Source organism: Belonocnema kinseyi, chromosome 4 (assembly GCF_010883055.1).
Source record: "Belonocnema kinseyi isolate 2016_QV_RU_SX_M_011 chromosome 4, B_treatae_v1, whole genome shotgun sequence".
Classification (NCBI taxonomy): domain Eukaryota; kingdom Metazoa; phylum Arthropoda; class Insecta; order Hymenoptera; family Cynipidae; genus Belonocnema; species Belonocnema kinseyi.
In genome coordinates, this window is record NC_046660.1 from 143,879,062 (window position 1) to 143,904,101 (window position 25,040).

General features: G+C 37.0%; 1 protein-coding gene across 2 annotated transcripts in view; it reads right to left on the reverse strand.

The window, feature by feature from the left end:
* Positions 1-25,040, reverse strand: part of LOC117171797 (NADH dehydrogenase [ubiquinone] iron-sulfur protein 4, mitochondrial) — a 57,306-nt gene that overhangs the window by 17,136 nt on the left and 15,130 nt on the right. For both annotated transcript variants that reach the window (XM_033359409.1, XM_033359408.1), the window contains exon 2: positions 15,112-15,450. In XM_033359409.1, the coding sequence (XP_033215300.1) occupies positions 15,112-15,413 (302 nt within the window). In that variant the 5' untranslated portion in view covers positions 15,414-15,450. The remainder of the gene's footprint in view (positions 1-15,111; positions 15,451-25,040) is intronic.

Genomic DNA, 25,040 nt, shown 5'->3' on the forward strand with positions numbered 1-25,040 from the left:
TCAAGGGATAGAATATTAAGGGAATCAAATTAAGATAGCCAGGCCGGACACCTGGGTTCCAAACACCCTATTAAAAAGTAGCGACCAAGTACTATTGGCCCGGAACGTACCGGAACGTCGTAAGGTTCGTTCGACAATGCGATCTCTGACAGAGGTGTAAGATCGAGCAGTCCCTACCAGCCGGAATGATGGGGCAGCGCATCGTGGAATAACCTTGGACCGTAGTGGCTTCATACGTCGAGGCCTTTACCTAAAAGTAAGTCGGAGTCCCAATAAGAGAGCGAAACGGTCCCAAACGGAGTGACCATCGGAAAAATCTGTATGCACATGACTAATGCCGTCTACCACACACAAGCGAACCCAACGGAGAGGATAAATAGAATTCTAAAAACAGATTCGGCACTTAAAACCTTATTTTTTGGAGGACTGAAACATTAAGAGATGGCCGGGCGTGGTGTTCGAATGTGGCACCTTTTAGATAGTTTCGTCGTAATCGAAAGTAAGTCTGACGTCCCATTTCGATTTTGCCTTTCACAACTAGTGGGCACAAGGCCGAAATCAGGAAGCTCGGACGAACCAATTCAATGGAGGCGACGGGAAGACCGATTAATGCCACGCATGAATAAATGATATGAAGAACTTGACTTTTTTTTCATCTCGCTTGGCCAAATTTATGATGTCCGAGTCCTCTAAGGGAAGCGAAGCGTGGCTTTAGTGAATTACCGGTCTTACATAAATGTCGCGATATACCATGCCAAAGTACTGAACACGGTAGTCTCCGCCTAAGGTGGGAGGGTATTGTAACACGGCAAATTCATGTTCGGCCATGATACATACCTCAGATCACTGGCAAAGGACAAAAAGAACTATTCGCGTGACTTTAATATATTCCAGAAAGGGAGCACCACCCTCAGGGCACTCGTGAAAATCTTAAATTTGTGGGCTAATCCAAACCATTTTTTTTCTTCGGTTTCGAGAGAATCAACTTCCAAAGGGAATTCCGAACCATCCATTGAAGAATGGCAAATTCAAAATTAAAGGTCGAGCTACTACAAATAGAGGGTCAAAACTCCAAGAATTTCCGGTATTGAGGAAAATAAACCTACATTGCCGACCGACTGGTACAAACGGCGTCAGAAGGAAACTTATGACAGGTTGTGTACTAGAAACTACACATCGGCGGTGATCTTACAAGTAATGATCACCAGAAGTTGTCTTCAGGTTATAAATTTATCCTTTTTTTTGAGGTCATGACACACATTGTAAAGCTACTGCGAAACTTTAAATAACTTGACCTTCTGTCGTTACTGCCGTATAATCATTATCTTGTTACCATGTTACCTGAATTACCGAGGGTTATGCCGATTTTGTAGTTGCTTTGAAATATCGAATTAACATATTTTTGCTGTTTCACTGATCCTAGAAATAACACAGTTTTGGTTCAAGACTGTTACCGAGCGTCTATTGGCTTATCGCGTTTTGCACTACGGAAAGATCCGTCCTCTTCTCTACATTTCTCGATAATGTACGGCACTTTCTTTCTGCAAGGCCAATCGTCAAGCAATAAAAAAATTTATAATCATTGATCGTTATAAAGGATTAGTTATTGAGAAGGCTTTAAAACCATACATTTGGATAAGTTTAGGTTAAATTTTCTGGTTTAAAAGTTGATTTGATCGAACGAAAGATGTCTCAGCTAATAATTTGATCATTTTAAAAAATTGGTGAAGACCGAATAGATTTTTGAAGTGAACGGCATGGCAGACCTTGTCCATTTTAATCTCTTACCGAGCTTCGCCTTCATCGACTGTTATTTTGTTGTGAAGTACCAAGCACCGTAGATCCCAAAGGAAAAATAGTATCTTTCTCGAATTTCAACGGGTGCTATCGGGATTATTCCCGCAATCCTGCCGAATTTTAAACAGTAGAATCAGTGTATGCTGAAGATTACGTGGTTCATTAGCAAAAATTTGTCTAGAGATTTAAATTCGTGTAGATTTTCGAATGGTGCGTAATTAGATAAGAACCTCATCAGCAATCTTTAAATAATTTATCCTTTAAACCCTTTGTCAATTGATAAACATAAATTTTGTTTAACATACAATCTGGCCTTGGCCTAACTCTAATTGATAACATCACTTTCCTAACTCACTTCCTGTCATATTATTCTATAGCCAGGTAAAACGTAGATCCGAAGGCTTTATCAAGAAGGTCGCCTAACTCTTGGAGGCGACTGTCGCAAAAACAAATTTAAACATCCCGAACAAACTTCGGAACTTCGCGCACTTCAGAACAATATGAAAGTATTGTTTATTTAAAAAAGTTAATATTACAAGAATGAATTTTAATGGAAAAACAATAGGTACGACTTCAAAGATTTCATAATCGATCAGAACGCAAATTAGTTTATTAGTTTTAGTTTAACAGAATATTACGGGTGCAATCAATATACAATATATATAGCTCTGCTACCATTCGGTTTCGGTTTCGATTCCTTTTAAATCAAACCGAAGGGCTTATGAAAAGGCAACCAAGCGCGTCCGCGGATTATGGATGAAGTGTCCCTGTAACAAGGTTTCTGCTGAATAAGATTATGATAGTTAATAAGCAGTCGCAGAAAATTGTTCAGGGATGGTCCTGAAGGAATAACCCCTAAGCAGAGGTGTAACAACAATGCCGAATACTACTCGGGGATACCGAGTACGAACGAAAGAAAGAACCTTTTCCCTAGCTGCTCGTGGGAAAAACAATGACACCTCTAAATCACCAAAAAATTGTAAACGCGGTTCCAAACGATCGAATGTGCAAAGCGTCTGACAATGGGTCGGAAAACAATGCCGATCGCCTTTGATTTCGGGGTGCTGAAAATAATTTAGCCAAAAACATTTAGAGTTTCAGCCCGTTTCGCATCAGTCATTGAGAAATCAACGTGCATACTTTTTAAAAACTGAACATGTGCGCCAAACGCTTCCCAACCGCCACTTAAACAAGCTACAGACGAAGATGAGGAAGCGTCATTGAGACCAACCGCGGAAAAGCAGGCGCCTTCTGAGAGAAAATAGTGATTTCAGGACAAGAGGGAACATTAATATGCAGGTTCCTCCTAACCCCCAAGATCGGGCTGAAATGAATGCCTCCCTTCGTGAGGATATCTTGGAGGAGACCGACCTCTGAACCATCAAATGATGAGTTTATGGTTCTGCGAGAGCTTTGACTGATCAAATAGAAGGCTAAAAACGACGATGGATCAAAAGGTCAAAATAAGCTTGCATCAACTAAAAAAGAAGATTAGCACGGGACGTGTTCAAAAGATCACCCAAGAACTGAGGATCTCAAATCACACACTGAATACAAAAGAGGGAGAGATGGATCAGGGAGAATCAACAGTTTCTTGGTGAACCTTCAAGCTTCCTCAGAGTTCCCCCGGTTTCTCTAAAAAATTCACCCAAACCTTACGATATAGAGACTTTATGGACAGAGGTATACAAGATCCCGAAAACAATGGAGATGAAAGATACTGATAAAATCATTCACTTCAAGGATTTTTGCGATAACCTTATAACATCTGAGGAAAAATGTTCATTAATCACTGCTGAAGAAAAAGCACTTACGATTACATAGAACTTTTCTGCTGCAGGGCCAGTTGGTATCAATAACTTTGGGTGGAAGAAGCTTATTTCTCCGCACGAACATCTCGCCAGAATATTCACCTCATATTTAGAGTCGGAAACGCCCATTCTGCATTCGCTGGTGTTAGAATACACTATAATCCTACCGAAAAAAGGCAACTTGTCCAAACCAGAGAATTACAGGCCAATAACTTGTTTGAGCACACTTTAGAAGATCTTAACAACTCTCCTGAATAACAGAATTCTTCAGAGAATTGAGCCTGTGTGGAGAGAGATGTATAAACAACGTCGCTCGAAACAAGGTGTAGCAGGATGACGAGAGAACCTGCTAATTGACAGGTGCGTCTGTAAAGACGCAGCAATCCATCAGCGCGTCCTGTCAATTGCCAGATGGGCAACATCATAAGCCCTCTGCTTTTTGAAATTGCACTTTTGCTTCTGTCTCTCGCACTGCTAAATTCTTCTGGAGACTGGAGAGACCTATATATAGATAGGCGTACCTCAAAGCCGCTTTCAGGAGGTAATATCAGTAAAGGTGTCCCACCCAAGCAGATACAAATATCTTCTTCGACTGAATTGGTCTTCAGGTCTGTCGGCCTTGAACAAGATATTTGTAACTTGCATGCTTACCGTCCCAGTTCGACTCTACTCGCTTGGGGTGGTTCAATGAACGAAGACCGAGCTTAAAGCCATTAATATCACCACACGTAAGATCATGTATATGCATAAGAGCGTGCATATTAATTATCTGTTCCGCGATTATACATCTCATGTCTTTAAGGCGGACCGACGAGATGATTGTCAAAGGGACGTTCCTTTACAAAGCCCGGAACATGTGGCTGAAACCATTGGTCTAAATTTTATCATCAGAAGTGAGAAAAGTGCAATACTCCATCTAGATGCTTCACTTCTAAAAGGCAAAGTGAAGAAAGCAGAGGTTGAAAAATTCCGCCAAGAGCTACTTGACAAGAAAATGCACGGAATATTTCACAGAAATGTAGAAAAGTAAACTTTTTGCTTTTCTCAGATTCTCAGGGCTTAATTCAGGTACAGAGGGTTTTATTTTCGCATGCCAGGGCGATCTCATATCCACCTTAGTATACAATGACCGCACTTTATGTCAAGAAGTTCCCAGTGATAGGTGCAGAGCGTATTTGTCACTCTTACGTTGTTGGCCGCGATCCTGCCCTGCCGAACGCTAAGAGGGAGATAGAGGCACTTTTCCAAAATGAGAAGTGCCAAATTTGCTGAAACCACAATTTTTGGATAGCAGTCGCCGTTGCACACTCAAAGCCTGACATCGTTTTTTAAGACTTCGAGAAGCGATCTACATTCGTGATGGAATTCTCGGCTCCGGTCGACTAAAACATCACTGCCAAGGAGAAAGAAAAGAAGGAGAGGCCATAAATGTGATTTACCGCGGTTCTATTAGGAGCCGGTGTCAATTTTAGATGAAGAATGCTCCGAGTGTTGCGGAAGGAGGATCCCTGTATCAAGGGCTTCTACTGAATATGGTTACAATAACTGATAAGGAGTCGCGGACTATGGGATATCGGGCGATCTCTTAATCCAGCCTTATCGTTGCATGCGGGGTTTTACAAGGATGGGAAAATCTCTTGCCCTAGCTTCTCGCGGAAACAACAATGATAACACCGAACAAGGTTGTAGTAAGTGCGGTTCAAAACAATTGAACGCGAAGGGCTTTCGTCAATGGGTTGGACAACAATGCCGGCTACCCTAGAGTTGGGGGAGCCCATCAAGATGGAGTAAATGCGATGGACCGGCGGTATGTCAATATTCTTTGGTGAACGTAACGACTTAATGATGACCTGCAAAAGTGCTACGATATCAGTATGCCACTTGAACGAGGGGATTACATGGCACAACTGCATGCTCTGTGGTGCGAGAAACACCCGGAGCTATCGCCCTTTTCGCATCAACGTTTGCGAAATCATGCCGAACTACTCTAAAAAGGGGCTATGTAAGCGGAACGCCTACTCTACCACAGTCAGAACAAGCCGAAAACAGAGAAAAAGAGGCGACACTGAGACCAACCGCGAGCAAGCATCCGATAGAGGAAGAGCGATGCTTTATGACCCGGAGAAACATCAAAACTTAGGTTTCTCTCAAGCCTAAAGTTCTGGCAGAAATGGATGACAAGCTTCGTGAAAATTTTTTTGAAGAATCCGATTTCTTGACTATTGACTATGACGTGTATAATGAAACAAGAGCTTCAGCGGACGCAAACCACATAACAAAACCAACCGCTGATCATAAGACCAAAAGACAAATGCATCAACTCACCACAAAGACAGACTGGGCAAAACAGTAGGCGTCCCGGATTGAGTGTGTGATTGACAACAGAACACCTGACAGGAAGTTCCCCACTAAGGTTTGATAGTTCCCGCCTGAATAGTGAATCCGTTATCACACATTTAAAAAGTCAAAACTGCTGACCATCAGGTAGCATATTGTTGACAGAATACGGGTACTGCCTGATGCTAGGAGCAGTCTAGAACAGGGGAAACTCATCAAAGTCCCTCCAGTTATTGTCGACCATCCACCCGAACCGGAGGAGGTCTTAGCAATTTGTAGAGAAGCCTACAAAGTTCTTCATTCCGTGAAAAAATATTCAAAAAAGATAAATAGCTTCAAGGAACTATGCAAAGCCCTCATAACACCTGAGAAAGAATGCCCACCCATAATTACCGAGGAGGTGAAAGAAGTATTGACCCTCAAAAAGGCAGGCGGGTCTCAAGAGGCCCGGCGAGTCACGATTTTTGAGTTACAAAGAGTCGTGTATCAAGTATGGGCTTGTGCATGGAAATTTCTTTTGGCGAAGTCTAAATGCATAAAAAAACTAAGGTTTTCTTAAATTTTATTTCTGGAGTACTCCCCAGAAACGTATCTATTTTTTAATTGCACAAAAAGGCAAGCCGGGCCACGAAGGCCGGCTGTTCATTGCAACATCAACTTTGAATACCGTGAGAAAAAGAGTATGAGTATCACTCATGTGTGCATGAAAAAACAGTTTCAATGAATATATTTCAGTTTAACAGATACTTTTTTTAATTTTGAAGGATTTATATATATTTGCTTGTTTGTTTCTAAAATACATCTACTGCTTGCACGTGCAAACATATTTCGCGCGTTAACTCTTTCAAATTTGCGCGGGAATTTACAACGCGTAGTATTGTGAGGTTGTAGTGATTCTGCTGTCATAGTTGGTGTAATAGTTGCAATGCTGGGATTTAGAAGGAACAAAAGTACAAGTCATGAATCCTTTTTATGACGCAACAAAAGGAGGCGTTGACACTCTTGGCCAAATATACAATTCATATAGGGTTCAATGTAAAACAAATCAGTGGCCTCACGCAACGTTTTTAAATTCAAAAAACGTCTCTTCAGTCGCAGCTTTTGTGATTCATCGCGATTTTACTGGGAAAAGCGAGCAACCAGTCGGCTCCGCAAAAAAAAGTTTTTTGGTCAATTTATCCGATTAACTCGTGTATCAGCAAATCAAGGCAAAAAGCAATGTTGGCTTGAATAATCTTTATCGGCAGAACATGGATATGGTTCTTAATAACAACGCTTTATCAGAATCATGACAGATCTCAACAGCAGAAACGAGTGCACCACTAGCAAAGAAATGCCGCCATCAAAAGATCGAATAGTTCAAAAAACCTGTTTGATATGCCATAACAATGTTTTCTAGTCCTTCCTCCTATAATATCTTTTTTTCTCGTCTTTTTTCACATTTCCGATTTAAAATTTGTTTTGGAATTTAAAATAATTTATTATAATTACACAGCAACACAAAAAGAAAAGTTCTGACCTGGAGTTCTGACTATGTTTACTATAAGTTTCGGGGTTGCTAAATCCGAATCCGGGGTCCATTTGACCCCATCAGATTAGGACTTTGACATAACCTCAAAAACCCAATATGGCGGACACTTTTGGGGAACATGTATCAGATTGGCTTGAAACTCGTTACTCGGGGGGTTTCGTGGTCGCTGGTTATGAATTTAAAGTGCTAGAATTCCAATTTCCAATTCACCTGGAATTACCTTACATCTTGTGTATGTCTGCAGACAGGGCACCTCCCCGCGGCTTTGATGTCGCCATGGTAGACACACGTAGGAAACGTTTTACGATGCAGGGTTTCGCATCTCCAGTGTCGGCGGCTGGTCAGGGTGAAAAAGCGGGCTCGCAGTCGTCATCATGCAACTGCAGTTCTACATTGCTTGGGGACTTGGCTAATGTAGAGCACAATGCGACAAGAAGACATAACAATCCATCTCAGGAGTATGATAGAAATCGTAGAAAAGAGATAAAAATGAAACTAAATTTTCTAGTCAAGAAGATTATGTTTTTTTTTTAATAAAGTGCGTAAGAATTACATTGTTAAGAATAAACACAAAGTAAAGTACAAAACAGTGACATCAGTAAAGGCTCCAATTTTATGCAACAAAAACAAAAAGGAAAATGATTTTGTGAATATTAACGAAATCGGACATACCGAAATGATGGAAGTTGATGAACATGAGTCTGAGTCTGAGAACGAATATATTGATAGCGAAAACGACTTTTCTCTAAATACTAAAAAATCAGCTCCTAAGTTAGTTTGACAACCTGAATTGAACGACCTTATACGGAATTTGGGCTTGCCAAAAGACAGTGCAGAGTTCTTAGCTTCGTTTATGAAAACAAGAAATTTCCTAGAACTTAGCAAAAAAGTCTCAGTGTATCGAAATCGAGATTCGTTACCAGGGACGCTGAGATGTTAATATGCTTGCAGTCTACATCGGGTAAGGCCAATGCCGACGGTCCATTATTTAGTCAAATGAACGCGAAAATATAGAAATTTAGACTTCTTGAGGTTATGGCAAAATCATGAAGTAATGGGGTTAAATGGGCCTCGAATTCGTAATTGGAAAATGGAATTAGAGCACTTTAAATTCACAACAAGCCACCCCGAAAAACCCCGAGCAACGCGTTTCAAGCGAATCTGATGAAATTCTACAAAGTGTCCGCCATATTGAATCCGCCATTTTGAATTTTGAAAAAATAATATCAGATTCGTAATTAGCGACCCCGAAAAACCGCGAGTAACGAGTTTCAGGTGAATCTGATGAATTTTCCAAAAAGTGTCCGCCATATTGGTTTTTTGAGGTTATGTCAAAATCCTGATCTGATGGGGTCAAATGGACCCCGGATTCGGATTTAGCGACCCCAAAAACGTATAGTAAACATAGTCAGACTTCCAGGTCAGAACTTTTTTTTTGTGGCTGTGTTATAAATAATTATATGTTTAAATATAATGTGATTATAAAATGTAATTATAAATACAAAGTCACATGGTACCAAGACCTTCTGTTTGGAAGAAGGTTCCTTCCATCCCCTAGAATTTGATCTGAATTTCCACCGTATACCTTAAGTCGGAAGAGCGTAGCCGGACTGGTTGGTGGAAGAGCGCACAGTACTCCTGCCAAAGATGGGCAAGTTAGCTAACCCGAAGAATGGGGATGTTGCATGAAATGAGATAAAAAGATATTTAAATTCTCTAGTAGATCGTTATTACATTCCAAGAAGAAAGATTTCTTTATTGAATAAGAAAAACATTTTTTTCTTAATAAAGTTTCCTAATTGGTCCCGGTCGCAGCATTTTTCGCCAAACACATAGATTGGCTATGTCTGTTTCACGTCATTCTTCGGGGAAAATTCAATCTGCCAAAATCATGCAAATTTTAAAAAAAGTAAAAAATGATTTCTTTGTTTACATCTTTGACCCCGCTTGATTCGGCTTTTATTTTCGAATTCTCGTTTTTAGGCATTGATAGGTCAGCTTAGATAATTAGGTGGATCAGCTGTCAAGTAGAAAGCAGTAAAGGCCGCGAAACCTGATTGGTCAAAAATTTAAAAAGTAACCTGGCCCTAAAGTGGTCTCATGGGTGCTCAGTTGCATATCTTAGTGACGTCACACCTGTTTGAATGTGACCAAATAGACGTGAACGTCAAGTATTAGTAACATTTTTTTCTTTTCTCCATTATGTTAATCACTGCTTCAATTTTATAAAAATACGTTTATCTAATTTCATGCAACATCCTCATTACGAGCAAATCACTTCTCTGAACACACTGTGTTAGATCTTCACAGCTATTCTAAATGGCAGGATTGTTGGGACAATCTGACCTGTGCAAAAAGAAATGTACGAACGCAGCACAAAGAATCGATGGGCTAGCCTTTTTACAAATTTTTGAAAAATTAAGTTTGTTGGCTTTGGCAAACCTTTAGGAATGATGACAAACATGTTGTTGTTTTAGTTTGAACTTGTTAATACATGTTAGGGAGAAGGAATGTAGAATTGTAAAAAGTTTTGGAGGCATGAACTTTGCGTTTTGCAATAAACAATGGAAGAGCAACAACTCGACGAGGAATCACCTAGTGAGGGTGATGAAGTGTCGCCAAAAAGCACGCACTACCTTAAAGTTTAAGACACGTACAAATGGTTGCTAAAACTCGATCCTCATTATTTCATTAGGTCCAACTTTGAAATTTTCTGGTGCCCAAACTAAGCTTGCCATCAAATTTTGCTAGATGATTTGTTTATTTATATGTAGACCCATATGCCGAAAGCTTCTTAATCACTCCTATTTTCGGAGGAGATTTATCATACTTAAACTTTTTGGCGTTGGGAGTTGCGGTAAAAAATAAAATTTAATGACATATTTTTATTTTGTTATATTAGTGATTAAAATAAATTATATTAAGAAAATTAGAATAATTGGTTAGATTTACCCATATGCCAGGCTTAAATTAAAAGTATTAGCATGTAGAATTAAGGTAAACAATAAAACTTGTTATGTCAGTTTTCTTTCTTTCATATTAGTGAATAAAAATAGAAAAATACTATTCGCAAGTAGAAAAAAATTTCTTTGTTATATTTTTCTGTTTTTGATATTGGCAGTTTAACATATAAAAAAATAAGAAAATTTGATTATGTAGATTCATATGCTTGAAGCTTTTCATTTAGTCCGATTTTTTTCGGATATGACTTCAACTTTCACAAATATTTTGCCGAAAATTCGATAACGACCATGGTTCGCTTTTCGAAGTCAAGAAGAACAATGTCAAGCCTCGAGTGTGCAACAGAAACAATTGTCGCGAATATAAAGTTCCAGTATATGCGGCATTTGTCATTCTCGACAATTTACTCTATTTCCCTTGAATCATTTAGAGGAGTGATATTAAGGTTAATGCTGTAAGTTAGACAGAGATGGTAGCAAAGCACTTTTAGTGCCGCATTGTAGCTTTGGATGTAGGTCATTCCCTCATGGGTTGGACAACTGGATAGTATGTGTGCTAAATGCTCGGGATGTGCATGCCACGCCCTGCAGCGATCATCGGGAATGTCTTGGCTCAAAATGTGGCGACGGTATGTTAAGGTGGAAATGATACCGTCTTGACATGCCAAAATGAAACTGTTCATGCCAGCCTTCAATCCGGTGATTTAAGGAAAGCATCCTCTTATCGAGAAGCTGTTCACGGAAGTTTTTCTCTTGTGCTTTCTTAATCCGGGCTTTTAGGATAAGAGTACTCGCGATAGATAAGATTTGATACATTTTGATCACTCCTAATACTAAAGGTAAATCCGAGTGTTTCAGCAGCCTCCTCCGCTGCTTTGTAACCAAACGCTCCTTTGCCCACTTTTTCGTGCTTCCTCTGACCACCTTGACGGTGCGAGATGTAGAGTTGCGGAACAGAAGAATTAGGATGCATGCTTTTGTCCATGTGCATAACCTTTTGTGCCCCGATATCAAAGGATCCGAGCTCGTTCTTCGTCCATGGAACCACTCCGAATGAATAGAGTAATACATGTCGGCAAGCATGTTCGTTCCAGATACTTTGTTCCTCGCCAAAATTTCGGAAGACCAAATCTGCCGGATGAGACGTTTGTATCTGCTTCGGAGATCAGCCTTTATAGATGTCACATACTGAATGCGGCTCTGTGGCCCGCCCATGTATGTATAGCTCGCTCCAGCGCGAAGATGTCGTATAGCGCTTCTATCAACGAGCTCAGGGTCTTCAGGGATGCCATTAAGTTTTCCTAGCTTCAAATAAACCTTGGCGCATTTGTCTAACCCAAATTCCATTCCTATTTCCATAGTATATAGTTGGGAAATCCCTAGAGCTAGATGTAGTTGCTCTTTGTTTTTAGCATAGATCTTAATATCGTCCATGTAAAATACATGAGTGACCCTGTACTTTCGATCTGCAGGTTTGCCGCAAAAGTACTCGTCGGAATGTGTAAGTGCTAGAGATAGTGGCAATAATGTGAAGCAAAAAAGGAGTGGGCTCATGGTGTCGCCCTGAAAAACACCTCTCTGAAAGGTGAGCTTGTTAGTTGTCACACGATTTTTTCCAGATGAGATAATAAATCTGGTTTTCCAAATCGGCATCAATCCCTCTATGCACCTCACGATTTGCGCATGAACCTTTAAGCTTTCCAAAAGACAGATGATAAGTCTATGGGAGGTCCTATCAAATGTTTTCCGACAAGCAATCCAGGCCATTGATAGGTCACGCTGGTAGGGTGCTGCATCTTTGCAGACACATCTATCGATGAGCAGGTTCTCCCGGCATCATGTTACGCCTTTCTTTGAGCCGCGTTATTCATACTTCTCTTGTCACACAGGTTCAATTGCTCGAACAATCCTATCATTTAGGATAGCTGTGAATATCTTATAAAGTGTGTTCAGGCAAGTGATTGGTCTGTAATTCTTCGGGTAAGCTAAGCTGCGTATTTTCGGCAGTATTGTGTGCCCTTACACCAACCGCTCTGAAATTGGCTCTTCCAACTTTAAATGTGTGGTATAAATACGGGCCAAATGCTTATGGGTTGATGAAAACTTCTGCCACCAGAAGGTCTTGATATCATCTAGTCCCGGAGGGGAATAGCGGAAGAGTCGAGATGGGTCAGAGAGAAACTGTTGATTTTCTCTGACCTTCCTCTCTCTGCTCTAGGTTTCTCTTAGCGTCAGATAGTATCCGTATTCTCTCAACAATATGCTGCCTGATGGTCAGCAGCTTTCACTTGTTAAGTGTGTGATAACGGGTCCGGAGTTCGCGCGAGAACTATCGAACCTTGGTGGGAAACTTCCTGCGAGGTGTTATGTTGTCAATCATACACTCAATCCGGGACGCGTACTGTTTTGCCCAGTCTATCTTTATGGTGAGTTGATGCATTTGTCTTTTGGTCTTATGATTAGCCGTTGGTTTTGTTCTACGGTGAGTGTCCGCCAAAGGTCTTGTTGCATTACACACGTCACAATCGAAAGTCCCGAAGTCGGATTCTTCGGAAAATGTCCATGAAGGATGTCATCCACCCATCATGTTTCTCCGGGTCATAAAACATCGCTCTTTCTCTATGGGATGCGTGCCCGCCATTGGTCTCAGTGTCGCCTCTCTTTCTGTGTTTCCGGCTTTTTCTCACTGTGGTAGAGTAGGAGTTCCGCTTACATAGCCCCTTTTTTGGAGTAGTTCGACATGGTTTCGCAGACGTTGATGCGAAAAGGGCGATAACTCTGGGTGTTTCTCGCACCACAGAGCATGCAGTCGTGCCATGTTTGCTTCCAGCATGCATGGAATCGATAGCTTAGAAGTAGGTTTTATTGATGTTTGCATCGATATCGATCATGCAGTTTCTCTGCTTCACAGAGAGCGATCAATTCAAACTTGCATGTAGGGTGCAAAATATTGGGACAAAGTTTAATTGGGCCTGCATAAGCGCAGAAAAGATATGTTGACATTTCTAACATATAATTCGTTACTTCTATCTAAAAAGAATTAAAAAGACCTACAGGCGTCTTTTAAAATTCGTACACGTACACGGAGAAAAAAATCTAGACATAATAATAAATTCAGCTATTCCTATCGAAGTACGAAACTTAAATGAGCAAAATTAGCCCTAAGTTTTTGATATATTTGCTCCAACTCATACGATTTTAGCGTGGGAGGCCTCTTTACTACCAAAGCCTAAAGCACGTAGTATTACAGCTCGAGTAAATTTTTTGAAAGCCATAGCGCCTTTCGGAAAAAGCTTTCACTTGACCGTAGCATGGTCGTCAGAACTCATGCGTGAGACGCGCTAGCGGCATTTCAGAATTTTATACGTTAATAAAATATTTTAAAATATAAATCGGTATTATATTAGCCATATATAAGTAGGTATTTTGAATCTCGTATGAGCACATTCATATTTTTTTGGTACAATTTCCTTAAAACATGAGTATGATTTGAATTGTATATTAATTTGCGTCGAAAATACACAGATTCTTACAATTAAAAGAGACTAGTGCATGCGTGACAGGGAACGTAGATTTTGATAACCATTCTTGGGTAAAGAGGGTCTCGTATCAAATAAAAAAGCTTGATCCGTTTTCTTAGATAGAAAGCGGTTCGCGAGAAAAAAGGGTTGAAAGAAATTCGTGCTGAACATCTACGGGTTAAATTGGAGTGTCCGAGCTCTCAGCGATTTAGCAATGGTTTGGACACTCTTGAAGTTATAGATTTAAAGCCGACCCTCCTCATAGACCGCAGCTATGCTTGGAAATATAGAAACGTGATAGAAACCAATGAAAAATACTATAAAATAATATAATTTTTATTAGTTTTCGCCACACTTTCTCCGTTCGTGAAGTGTGCACAGTGTAATGGAAAAAAGAAGGAGCTGAAATTGTTAAAAAATTGATTTTTTTTTCTTCACTTTTTCAATGTTTAAAACTTTAAACGAGCTTTTGTCGAAAACACTTTTTGAAAGTCCGTTCCAGCGATTTCACAAAAACTGCTGAACCGATCTTTCTCAAACTTGGTAAATTTGTTCTACATATGAAAATCCTACCCCCCAACGATATTTTTGTTTAAATTTTTTTATATCAAAAAATTAAATTTAAAAAAAAATTCCTAAAAATAATCGTTGGAGGGGGGAAAGACTTATATTTTAACTAAATTTTGCAACTGTTTTGATTTCCGACAAATTTACATTGAAATATCGCTGGAACCGCAAATCATCTTTTTCAAGAGGCGTATTCGAAATTTCTCTGCCACTGGGTTATTTCACGATATTTTTTTACAACAAAATTACTAATTATTTTTAAAATAATAGTTTGTAACACGCAAAACATTTAAATACATTTACTTTAACCAGATCTCTTAAAAAAGCGTTTTTTTCATGCATGATCCCCCATTCCCCTCTTAAAATCGGAGAATCGGTTACAACTAATTTATTGTCACTAGAAAGTACTGAGCCTAGGAGAAAGGTGTGGACTAACGCAGCACCCCACATTATCAATTCGAGTAAAAAAAACATATTACTTATCTAGGGTTAATGTGCTTTAAAGTTAGTAATAAAGCAGATACCAGTGTTATAGCATATGGATTAGTAGAACTAAAACATAATGTAATCCGAGAAATTGAACTCACGTAGATGACCATCCAATTAAAGGATTTTCCCATCGTTCGCGAGTATCGAACTCTATTTGCCAAAAATTTGTATGATTTGTGCCTGACTGCATTGCATTTTTCACTGGCTGGTAAATACGCACACGTCGAGTTTTTATATGCTCCTCAGGAATTCCGGAGATTATACCAACTTGTTCATCTGCTGGTACAATTATATAACCATTGAGAGCTTCTTCATGCTGTAATTGAGATGGCTCTTTTAAGACTTTTTTCACATCTTTTAATTCCGGTTCCTTTAACTTTGCTGCTTCTTCAACATTCATATTACACAATTGACTTGTGGATAGCTTTTGATATAATCTGTTAACAAAAAAAATCGTAAACTGTTAAATTATAAGAATTAGTTTTCATACTCTAGTGCTACCGTTCTCGTTCAAATGCATATACTACAATTTCAAAAACATATACTATTATTTCTTCTTTCATTAAATAATATAAAATATTATAAAATTATCAAGAAAATGACCAGCCGCAACTAAAGGTGTCATATACTTTTAATAGTAAAATATTATAAAGTTACCTATACGTGAAATTTGGAGCAACCGATACAACCTATAAATCCATAGCATCATGCTTTTAATTTTTAATTGTGGCTATGGCTGCAATAGTAACAAAGGTTAACTGCATAGAACACTACCATAATCTATTACCAGAAATGTTAGATTCAAAGAAGGAAAATATTCATTCTAATATAAAATTCCTTTATATCTCAAGAATTAAATCTATATTTTTATTTATATTAAATTCTTAAATATACTTCATACATAATTCTAAACTAACCTAATTGACGAGTCGAAAAGCAGAACCGACGTAGCGCTTAGCCAGTACGCCGAAGAGGGGATAGCCAGTAGTGAACGAATGGACGAAATAATTTACAACGCAACAATCAACTCCCCATTTTGCAGTAAATAATGATCAAATCGAGATTATTTCTGTATCGAAATATACTACAGTGTTGTGCGCTTCCTACGAATATACTCATGCGTTTATAATGCTTATTTATTTTATTATAAACGATAAATAAACTTTAAGTTGGAAAAATTTATAGTTAATTCAGAAATTGATCAAAGTAGCCGACTTTAAATTATTCTTTATACATTTTGATATATCTAGTCGAAAATATCGAAATTGAAAATGTACATAAGCAATATCAAAAACGTAGAAACAGTGATTTTTCTAAATAATAATACCATTTGTCTTTTTCTTTTTTTTTGGAGGTAAATTTAATGAAAATTTTGTGTTGATTCTATGTAAAAAGTTTACGTAAACTTAACAGAAAAATTACTGGCCGTTGTGTTTCCATTTTTACCAGAAATTTACATGAATGATATACTTGTAGGTCGAAGAATACATTTCCCGAGCAACTGGAAAAAAAATACCTGCTAGTCTTCGAACACCCTACATAATGTAGCCCCAAGAAGTGTTTTTTGAAGATCGAAAATTCACAACAGAGGCATCTTTTCAAAACTTTTTATCATCAGATTGGAAATTATAGTTCTCAGAACATTTTACTTCAAAATATGATGAGAAGCGTTCCTTCTTCTTCGAATGATTCAGAAAATGTAAAAAAGCATACGATGGGAATACCGTTTTCCTCAGCAATACGGTGGAAACGATGAGACAATTACTTGTCAAGTCACTTTACAAGGGAAGTATCGAAACTAAATTATTTCAACAACCGGAGCTTGATTTTAAATATTATCTACCACAGTTTTATTGAATATTATAAGAAAAAAAGAGCAGTAAGGAAATTTGTATAAGGGGTTGTCCATATATTACGTAAGACGTTTTTCTGTTGTTTGAAAAAGACGAAAATAATATTTTTATCAAGTTGAAAAGGACACAGCGATATAAACAAAAGAAAAATGTCTTACGTAATATATGAACGATCCCTAAGAGATTCAACGCACTTCAAGTACTGCAATCACTTCGTGAATTTTACATTTGAATTAGTAAGAGCAGATGTTTGTAACAAGTTTTATGAGTATAAATAGCTCGAAAGCATTAAGAGTAAAGCTGCGCAAGAACTAAGAAAAAGCTGTGCCAAGCTAAAAGATTATTGTGCCTTGAATTAGACTTTGCTCAAAATTTAGAACTACCAAAACTCCCAGTTAATACTCAGTTTTATGTAAGATTAAGGTTGTTTAATGTTCTCAATATCCACGTGCATAATACCGGTCGCAGTTACATGTTCATTTTCATTCAAGGTTTCATTTAAACAGGAGGTAATACGGTAAACAACTTTTTATTGCACGTTATTAAAAAAAAATCAAAATGTGCATGTACAACAAAATTTTGTTGCTTTCCTATAGTTGCCCTGGGCAAAATAAAGATTATATGGTAGAGGTGTTTTTATCATCCCTTTCAACTAGAAAAAGAAAATGAAAGAAAGCATTGAAACAGAACACGAACACATTGATATAAAAAAGCTTAAAAAACCCTCCATTCATCAGTGTCGGAAAAAGCGTTTACGAGGTAAAGAGCCTTCGAGCGAGAAATTCAGTACGAATTAAAAATTCTGAACAATTTTTAAATGAGTAAGGCCGTTTGAATTCGTTATTAGCCTAATGGACAAACGGACGATTTTTCGGATTACGATGGCGAGGCAGAGAATTTTTTCATTACAAAATTTTTCACAATTCGAACATTTTTGTACAGCCATACCTGCTCAAGTTTTAGGCATATCGCCAGAAAAAACTAAAGGATTCGAAAGCATTATCACCTTATTTCAGAGAACAAGGACAAAAATATTTTAGTAAGGTTGCTGATCAATCTCGATTGATATAATACGAAGAAATGAACTTCTACTGGATGAACAAAAAAGTTTTTGGCGATTGGTTTTCAAATATAAAATTTTGACAAAATTTAAGCAGCATGTATTTTTCAAGAATTCTACATTAAGATGTGAAAATATGGACGTAAAAAATTCTTCTAATGGAAAGGGGGAAATGTCAAATGGTCCTCAACCAGCTTTCAATTTCATAAATTTTAAAGCTGCTTATTTTGTGACAAAATAGAAAAATATATTAAGGAACTTTCCGGGACTGTTAAATATGTACAATACATGTATTGTTCCAAGTGATAAAATCCAGAAAAATGTTCGCACTGAAATTTAAGACTTTATGCATACATGAAAATGAGAACTGACTGAATAAGGACTGAAAATAAAACTTTCTACATTAGATTATGGCAGATTTAATCAAAATAATAGAATAAGCATATTACATGAAAAGAAAGAACGAGTTTGTTAGTCAGCTATTTTTTGTTTACTTATTTTACTTGTCCATGGTTGACAGAAGTTTTTATTTGCTTACAATATTTCTTCATCTCGTAAATCTTAAAAAGTTATTATTTTCTTGATTTAATTCTTGAGGTAAAGAATGTTAAGAGTGATATTTTTGGTGATAGTTTGAAATTATTTAAACAATTATTGTCACTTGCTCCTTTTTACAGGAAAGATTGAGAAAATTCTATTTCGAAACTTACAATATGTAGCTTATTAACGTGTACTTTTTTATCAATTAAATGGATCTAAAAAAATTACGATCACTAACATAACTGGAAAAAATTGTTTAAAAAATGTATTATCGTTGAAAAAATTAGGGTATATAAATTCTGAAATAATAAAATAGTGAATAATAAGCTAAATAGTGTAAGAGATACAAAGAAACTATAATGCGAACTTTCCTACATTATGTTCAACTCTATTATATTAAATGTATATTATATTCATTTATGTACCTCGGTCTGGGGCTGCTTTTTCAGATATTGCAAAATAAAGTACAAATTTTATTTTAAATGATTAGTTAATATTTCTTTCTTATTTTACACTAAATTTTATTCTTAGCCACACTGAAAAATGTATAGCATTTCAAAAATTTATATTATTACCATTCATAATATGCATTATTATTGGAACAAAAGTGTTTTTAGTGTCTTATTTTTATCATTAAAAAAATGCATATTCTATTCAAATAAAAGTTACTATTAAACATTTGATTGCAACTTGTGTCATTTTTTCATCTATTTAATTTATTTATATTCAATGTAGATATAATTTAGGCGAAAAAATATATTTAAATTATATGTTATTGTATTTTGTGTCCTTTTTCAAAAAAGTTTATTTTTTTTTACATTTAATATAGTTTTATAACCAGAGTTATAACAATCTTGTAGAAATTTTTTGGTAACGAATCTTTCCCTTTTAATTGTTTTCGTCTCTTGTGTCGTTTTTTTCAAAAATGAAATTCTCGACACTCTGCTTTTTCTTTATTTCCAATTTCTTCATTTACATTGGCTAAACTAAAATACAAAGGAAAATTGGTACCTCCGATTTTTCATTCTCCTGGAAAATTCGATGTAACAAGAAAAATACAATAGCTTTGCTAGCTAAAAAACCTGAAAATTCACGTTTTTTCATGTTTCATCAAACTTTCCATGAAAATGAAAAATCGAAGGTACCAATTTTCCTTTGGATTTCAGTTTTATCAATGTAAATAAACAAATGTAAGTGTTGATACAAAAAATGTATCATTTTTTCTAAAAGTTTAAGTCAGTTTATTCGTAAAATATGAAAAATACCCGATTTCCCATGGATTTACCAGCCTTGGAAAATATATTTGGATCTTGTGAGCACTTTTCCCTTATTAAGTATGACGTGAACTGTATTCAGTTTAAATTTCATTCGATTTCGTTCAGCCAATCTTGAGATATTAGGTTTATGAACAAAGAAAATCGTTTTTTACTACTGTGCGGTCCGTACTTACAGCTCGTAAGGTAGTTATATTTCAGGTGAGAGGTTAGGAAAGTTGATAAAAATTTAGATTTAACATATTATTTATCATTATTCATATTTAATAATGGGTTTCCAAAACAATCCAAACGATTTACAAGCCATTGGATAAGAAAAAATCTTAAAATTTGTAATTTGCTGTGCAACTACTTTTTTTAAAAAGGCGATAACTTTTGGGATTTTATCGTCCAAACGAGAAAAATTGATTTCCAAACGTTTCCAAACGATTAAACAAAAAAATTTTAGAATGCATTAAAAGTTCAGTGCAAGTATGAAGTTAGCGCACCATTTTTGAAAGGGCGATAACTTTTTAGATTTTATCGTACAAATGTGAAAAATAGGTTTCCAAAAAATTCCAAACGATTCCATACAAAAAAATTACAAAAAAATGAAGTGCCATCTTCACGGACGTCCATCGCCATTATGGATCCGTCGTCCACCGTCACCACGTGGAGTTGCCCTGGTAACAGGCACAAGCGAAAAATGCTAAAAAGGTTAACGATATAAATATATTCAGCCATTCTTCTAGTAATCGTGAAATAGAGGCTATAAAAATAGGTTTCCAAACAATTGGAAAAATAGACATTTTTGTTGTGATCAAAACTCGAGTTATTTTCTTTTTTGAGGTTGACTTTGATTTTGACAGGGTTTGTAAGTACATCGTCAGGATGAACGCGACCGGTTTAATATTTGAAGTGCTCAATCATGACAATTACGACACTTGGAAACTTCAAATACGTGCAATTATCATCAAGAAAGACGCTTGGGGTTATGTGGGGTTATGTGCTTGCAATCAGTCCAACTGAAATTAAGCAAATAAAAAGTTGTACATCCGCGCGAGAAATTTGGACCAAGTTGGAGAACATTGATCAATCTAAGGGTCCAGCGCGGAAAGTTGCGCTCTTAAATCACTTGATGTCCTTGAAAATGCGAGATGGTGACGATGCACAAGAACATTCTAGGGATTTTTTCGATACGGTAGAAAAGTTGGCAGAATTAGAAGTCGAAATCAATAAGGATTTATTGGCTGTCTTGCTTCTGTGCAGCTTTGAATTTTCGTTGCGCGATGTCACTTGACGAATTGCCGTCTCTTGAAATGCTTCGAATCAAAATTTCAGAAGAATTCGATGCTCGAAAAGAAACAAGTCGAAATCCAGTGCTAAATGCAATGGCTGTGGGAAAATTAAGAAACAAAAACTAACAAAACCAGCATAGTAAAGGGGATAAGGATGAAAATGCGAAAGGGGATTCGAAAATGATGTGTTTTATCGGCGGTGAGATAGGAGATAGGGCGAAAAACTGCAAGAATGCGAAAAAGCTGACAGGACATTCCGCGAATGATGCTGAAAATGTGAGTCTGTTCGCGTCACCAGACACGTCAAAAGTCAAAATTTTTCAAACCGGAAATAGGATGGATAGTGATGCTTGGTGTTTTGACAGTGGGTACACATCCCATATGTGCAAGGATGTCAATTCGTTCGCGAAACTCGATCAAAAGTATCATCGAGGAAAGTTAGGTCTCGCTAACAGTGCACCTACTGACATATTGGGAAAAGGCACTGTGAAAACCGTAAAAAAAGTGGATGATGAGAGAAAAGTGATAACGTTGAGTGACACTTTGCACGTTCCAGACCTGCACACGAATCTCGTTTCGATTGGGAAAATTACTGATAGGGGACACAATGTCCTGTTCAGTAAAACCAAGGCCGAGGTTATTAATCGCGACGGAATTGAACACCTCAGGAGACTGTTCTCTATTGATCCCATTAAACAAAATTTCATTATCTCTTCGACCTAATAAACACCGTTTAATGTATGAATGTGACCCAATAAACACCGTTAAATCTCTTGAAAATTCAGCCCAAAAAACAGTCGTTTATTATTATTTTTTTGACTTTTGAAAACGTGAATTAGATTGGAGTTCTTGTGTTATTCATGCGAAAAAAGTTTTACTGATTTACATTTTGTTTTACATGTCATTTTTATGCCTTCAATTTGACGACCTAATAAACACCGCTTAATATACATTTCCTCTCACGCATTTAGACATACGGTTAAAAACTGATCTCTTAACTTGATCTCATTAAGCAAAATCTTATTATCTCGGCGACCCAATAAACACCGTTTAACGTATATATACAATATATATACAGTATATACCGTATATACAGTAAATTGTATACAATAAACAGTTATATGTACTATATAACAGTTATAGACTATAAAACAGTTCATATTAAATTCGTTGTAAAGGCATTGCTTATCGTGTTAAAATTTACCTTCTTAACGGAATAGTTAAGTTAGGTCACGTCTATTGTAAGAATGAGGCCCCGCTGACATAGGCTTGCCAAAAAAGTAGCCTAATGGCTTTCAAAAATAAAGTAGCCTTCAAAGCAGTATATCAAAATTTTATATCATTTTATTGAGTTTTTTAAAAGTTAGTATTCATGTCCAACGCGTGGGATCAATTCTCACAGCTAATTCGCATTCAGTGCACCTAAAAACATAAGAATTGATATGTCTCATCTCACGAACAGGAAATACTAATTTTTTTGAGTTTCTTAAGGTTAGGATGAAAATCTGACGTGTAGGGCTAATGCTCACATCGGATTCGGATTCAGCGCGTAAAAATCCATAGGGAAAAACATGTCGCGTTCCCAGATCACAACGCTTTTTTTGTGTGGCTGTGTAATGAATACAGATACGAATATAGTCATTTCATAGCGAAAATGGTGTAAATATGAAAATTATTCTTACATTTCTTTATTGAATCGCAGACACCTGTTTTAGATATGCCATTTCAGAAATACTGAACCCTTGTTAGTAACTAGGGAACACGAGAGAAAATTCTCAATTTAAATTACAGAAAAACATCAAGAAGATTTTCGGGAAAAATCTTTCTGAACAATCCGGTATAATAGCCTTCAGATGATGTGGTAGAAATATTACGTCCAATTATTCATTCGTTTAAGCGTAGTTTGGATGTAGCGAAATTGACAGCCGTTTGAAGCGCCTTAAAGGTATTTATTGGAGTTGTAAACCGGGATACAGGTTTCCGGTCGCAAGGTCGAATATTTTTGTCTGATTTTTTGCATACCTCATCTAAATATTATTCCAGTTTTTTTTAAGAGCCAGTTTTTCTTTAATATGTTTATATTTTGTTTAATAATCAAAAATAAATATCAATAGCAGTGACGCTCAGTATTAACTATGTGCGCATTTTCGTGGCATGCTGATTGACCCTCGTCAAACTGGCACGAGGCAGGCACCCCGAAGCGCGTCGAATTTCTCGTGATGAATGAACTTTTCACTGCTATGACATTCAGGCCAGTTTCAAAAACTGAAATTATGAAAGCATGGCTTGACTCAATTTTAATTAGTAGAGTTAGTTCATTCCTATAATTTGAAGAAAGTGAAAAAAGATTCATGAAAATCGTTTCATATTTTCAGTAATAATGGAAACTTTAAAGTGCATACAAAAGTGTAACTTTTCCGAAAAGTTGACTCTTACTCCTTGAGCCCGAATTACAAGTAATCAATTAAAATCTACTGATTGAGAAGTCGTGGTAGTTCGAGTAATAAGCTTTACTAAATAAATGAGCAGTTTGCTAGTAAAGATTGTGAAAAAAGCTTATTAAACCAATTACTAAACGACTTCAGTCGATAAAAAATATTTTTTATTTTGTGCACTTGAATTTCAAACAATGAACACTAAAATCAGATTATGATCTATATAATTTATATAACATTGGTATAAAAACATTATTTTACGCAAAGTTTTAAAGTTTTTTATTTAAATTCTTTTAAAATATTTTGGGCTTGCCTAGAGTCTTCTCAGTTTTTATCAGATTTTAGGATACTATTGTGCAAAAGATAATCATGTTTTAATATACCCTTATTTTCAAATTTTATTTTTTGCGAACATAAAAACATTAAAAAATTTTTTTTGACATTTAAAGACTTTCTTGGGATCAAAATGAACTCACGAAAAATTCAAAACATATAAGAGATCAAAACGGGAAACACCAGAAACTTTTGAAACATTAAAATCTATAAATAATGGAATTATTTATTGCTCTTTTTACAATCTCATCACAGAAGGTATTAGATTTGTGTAAAATTTGACCCACCCAGTTTTGGTCAAATGTCCACGTTTGAGACACCTTGAATCCGAAAAACAGGTGCATACGGTTATTCATAGTATACAAAGAGTCGAACAAATTATCCTAATGCCTTTTTTCAATATATATATATATTATTATATTATATTATTATTCAAAATATATATATTCGGTTTTGATTCCTCCAGAATCAATCCGAAAGGCTTTGACTTGTGAAGTGTGTGATAACGGGTCCGGGTCTTAGTGTCGTCTCTCTTTCTCTGTTGTCGGATTGTTCTGGCTGTGGTAGAGTAGGCGTTCCGATTACATAGCCCATTTTCTAGAGTTCTTCGGCATGCTTTCGCAGACGTTGATGCGAAAAGTGCGATAGCTCCGGGTGTTTCTCGCACCACTGAGTATGCAGTCGTACCATGTAATCCCGTCCAGGGGCCACACTAACATCGTAGCAGTCTAAAAAGTCGCGATTTAGTCGCTCCGTCCACCTTAAGGTCCCGAGATTCCATCGATGCATCGCATTGAATCCATCTTCATTGGCTCCCCCAGCTCTAGAGTGATCGGCATTGTTGGCCGACCCATTTTCGGGAGCACTGCGCGTTCTGTTGTTTTGAACCGCACTTACTACAACTATGTTTGATGTTGTTATTGTTGTTCTCACGAGAAGCTAGGGAAAGGGGTTCGTCCATCCTTGTAGAGCCACGCATGCAAGGATAAGGCTGCGTACTCTGTGGGTCGCCCGATATCCCAGAGTCACCGTTCTAGAAACCTCACCCAGGTGCCATTCAGCTTTCGGAACGGTTTTCACACCTCCGCTTGGTGGTTAGTTCCTTGGGGAACACCCCTGGACAATTGTCCGCGACTGCCTATTCATTTTTGTAACTATATTCAGCAGAAACCCTTGGTACAGGAACCCTCTATCCGCGATACGAGGACGCGTTCGGTGGCTTTGCCAGAGGCCCTTTGGTATATATATATATATA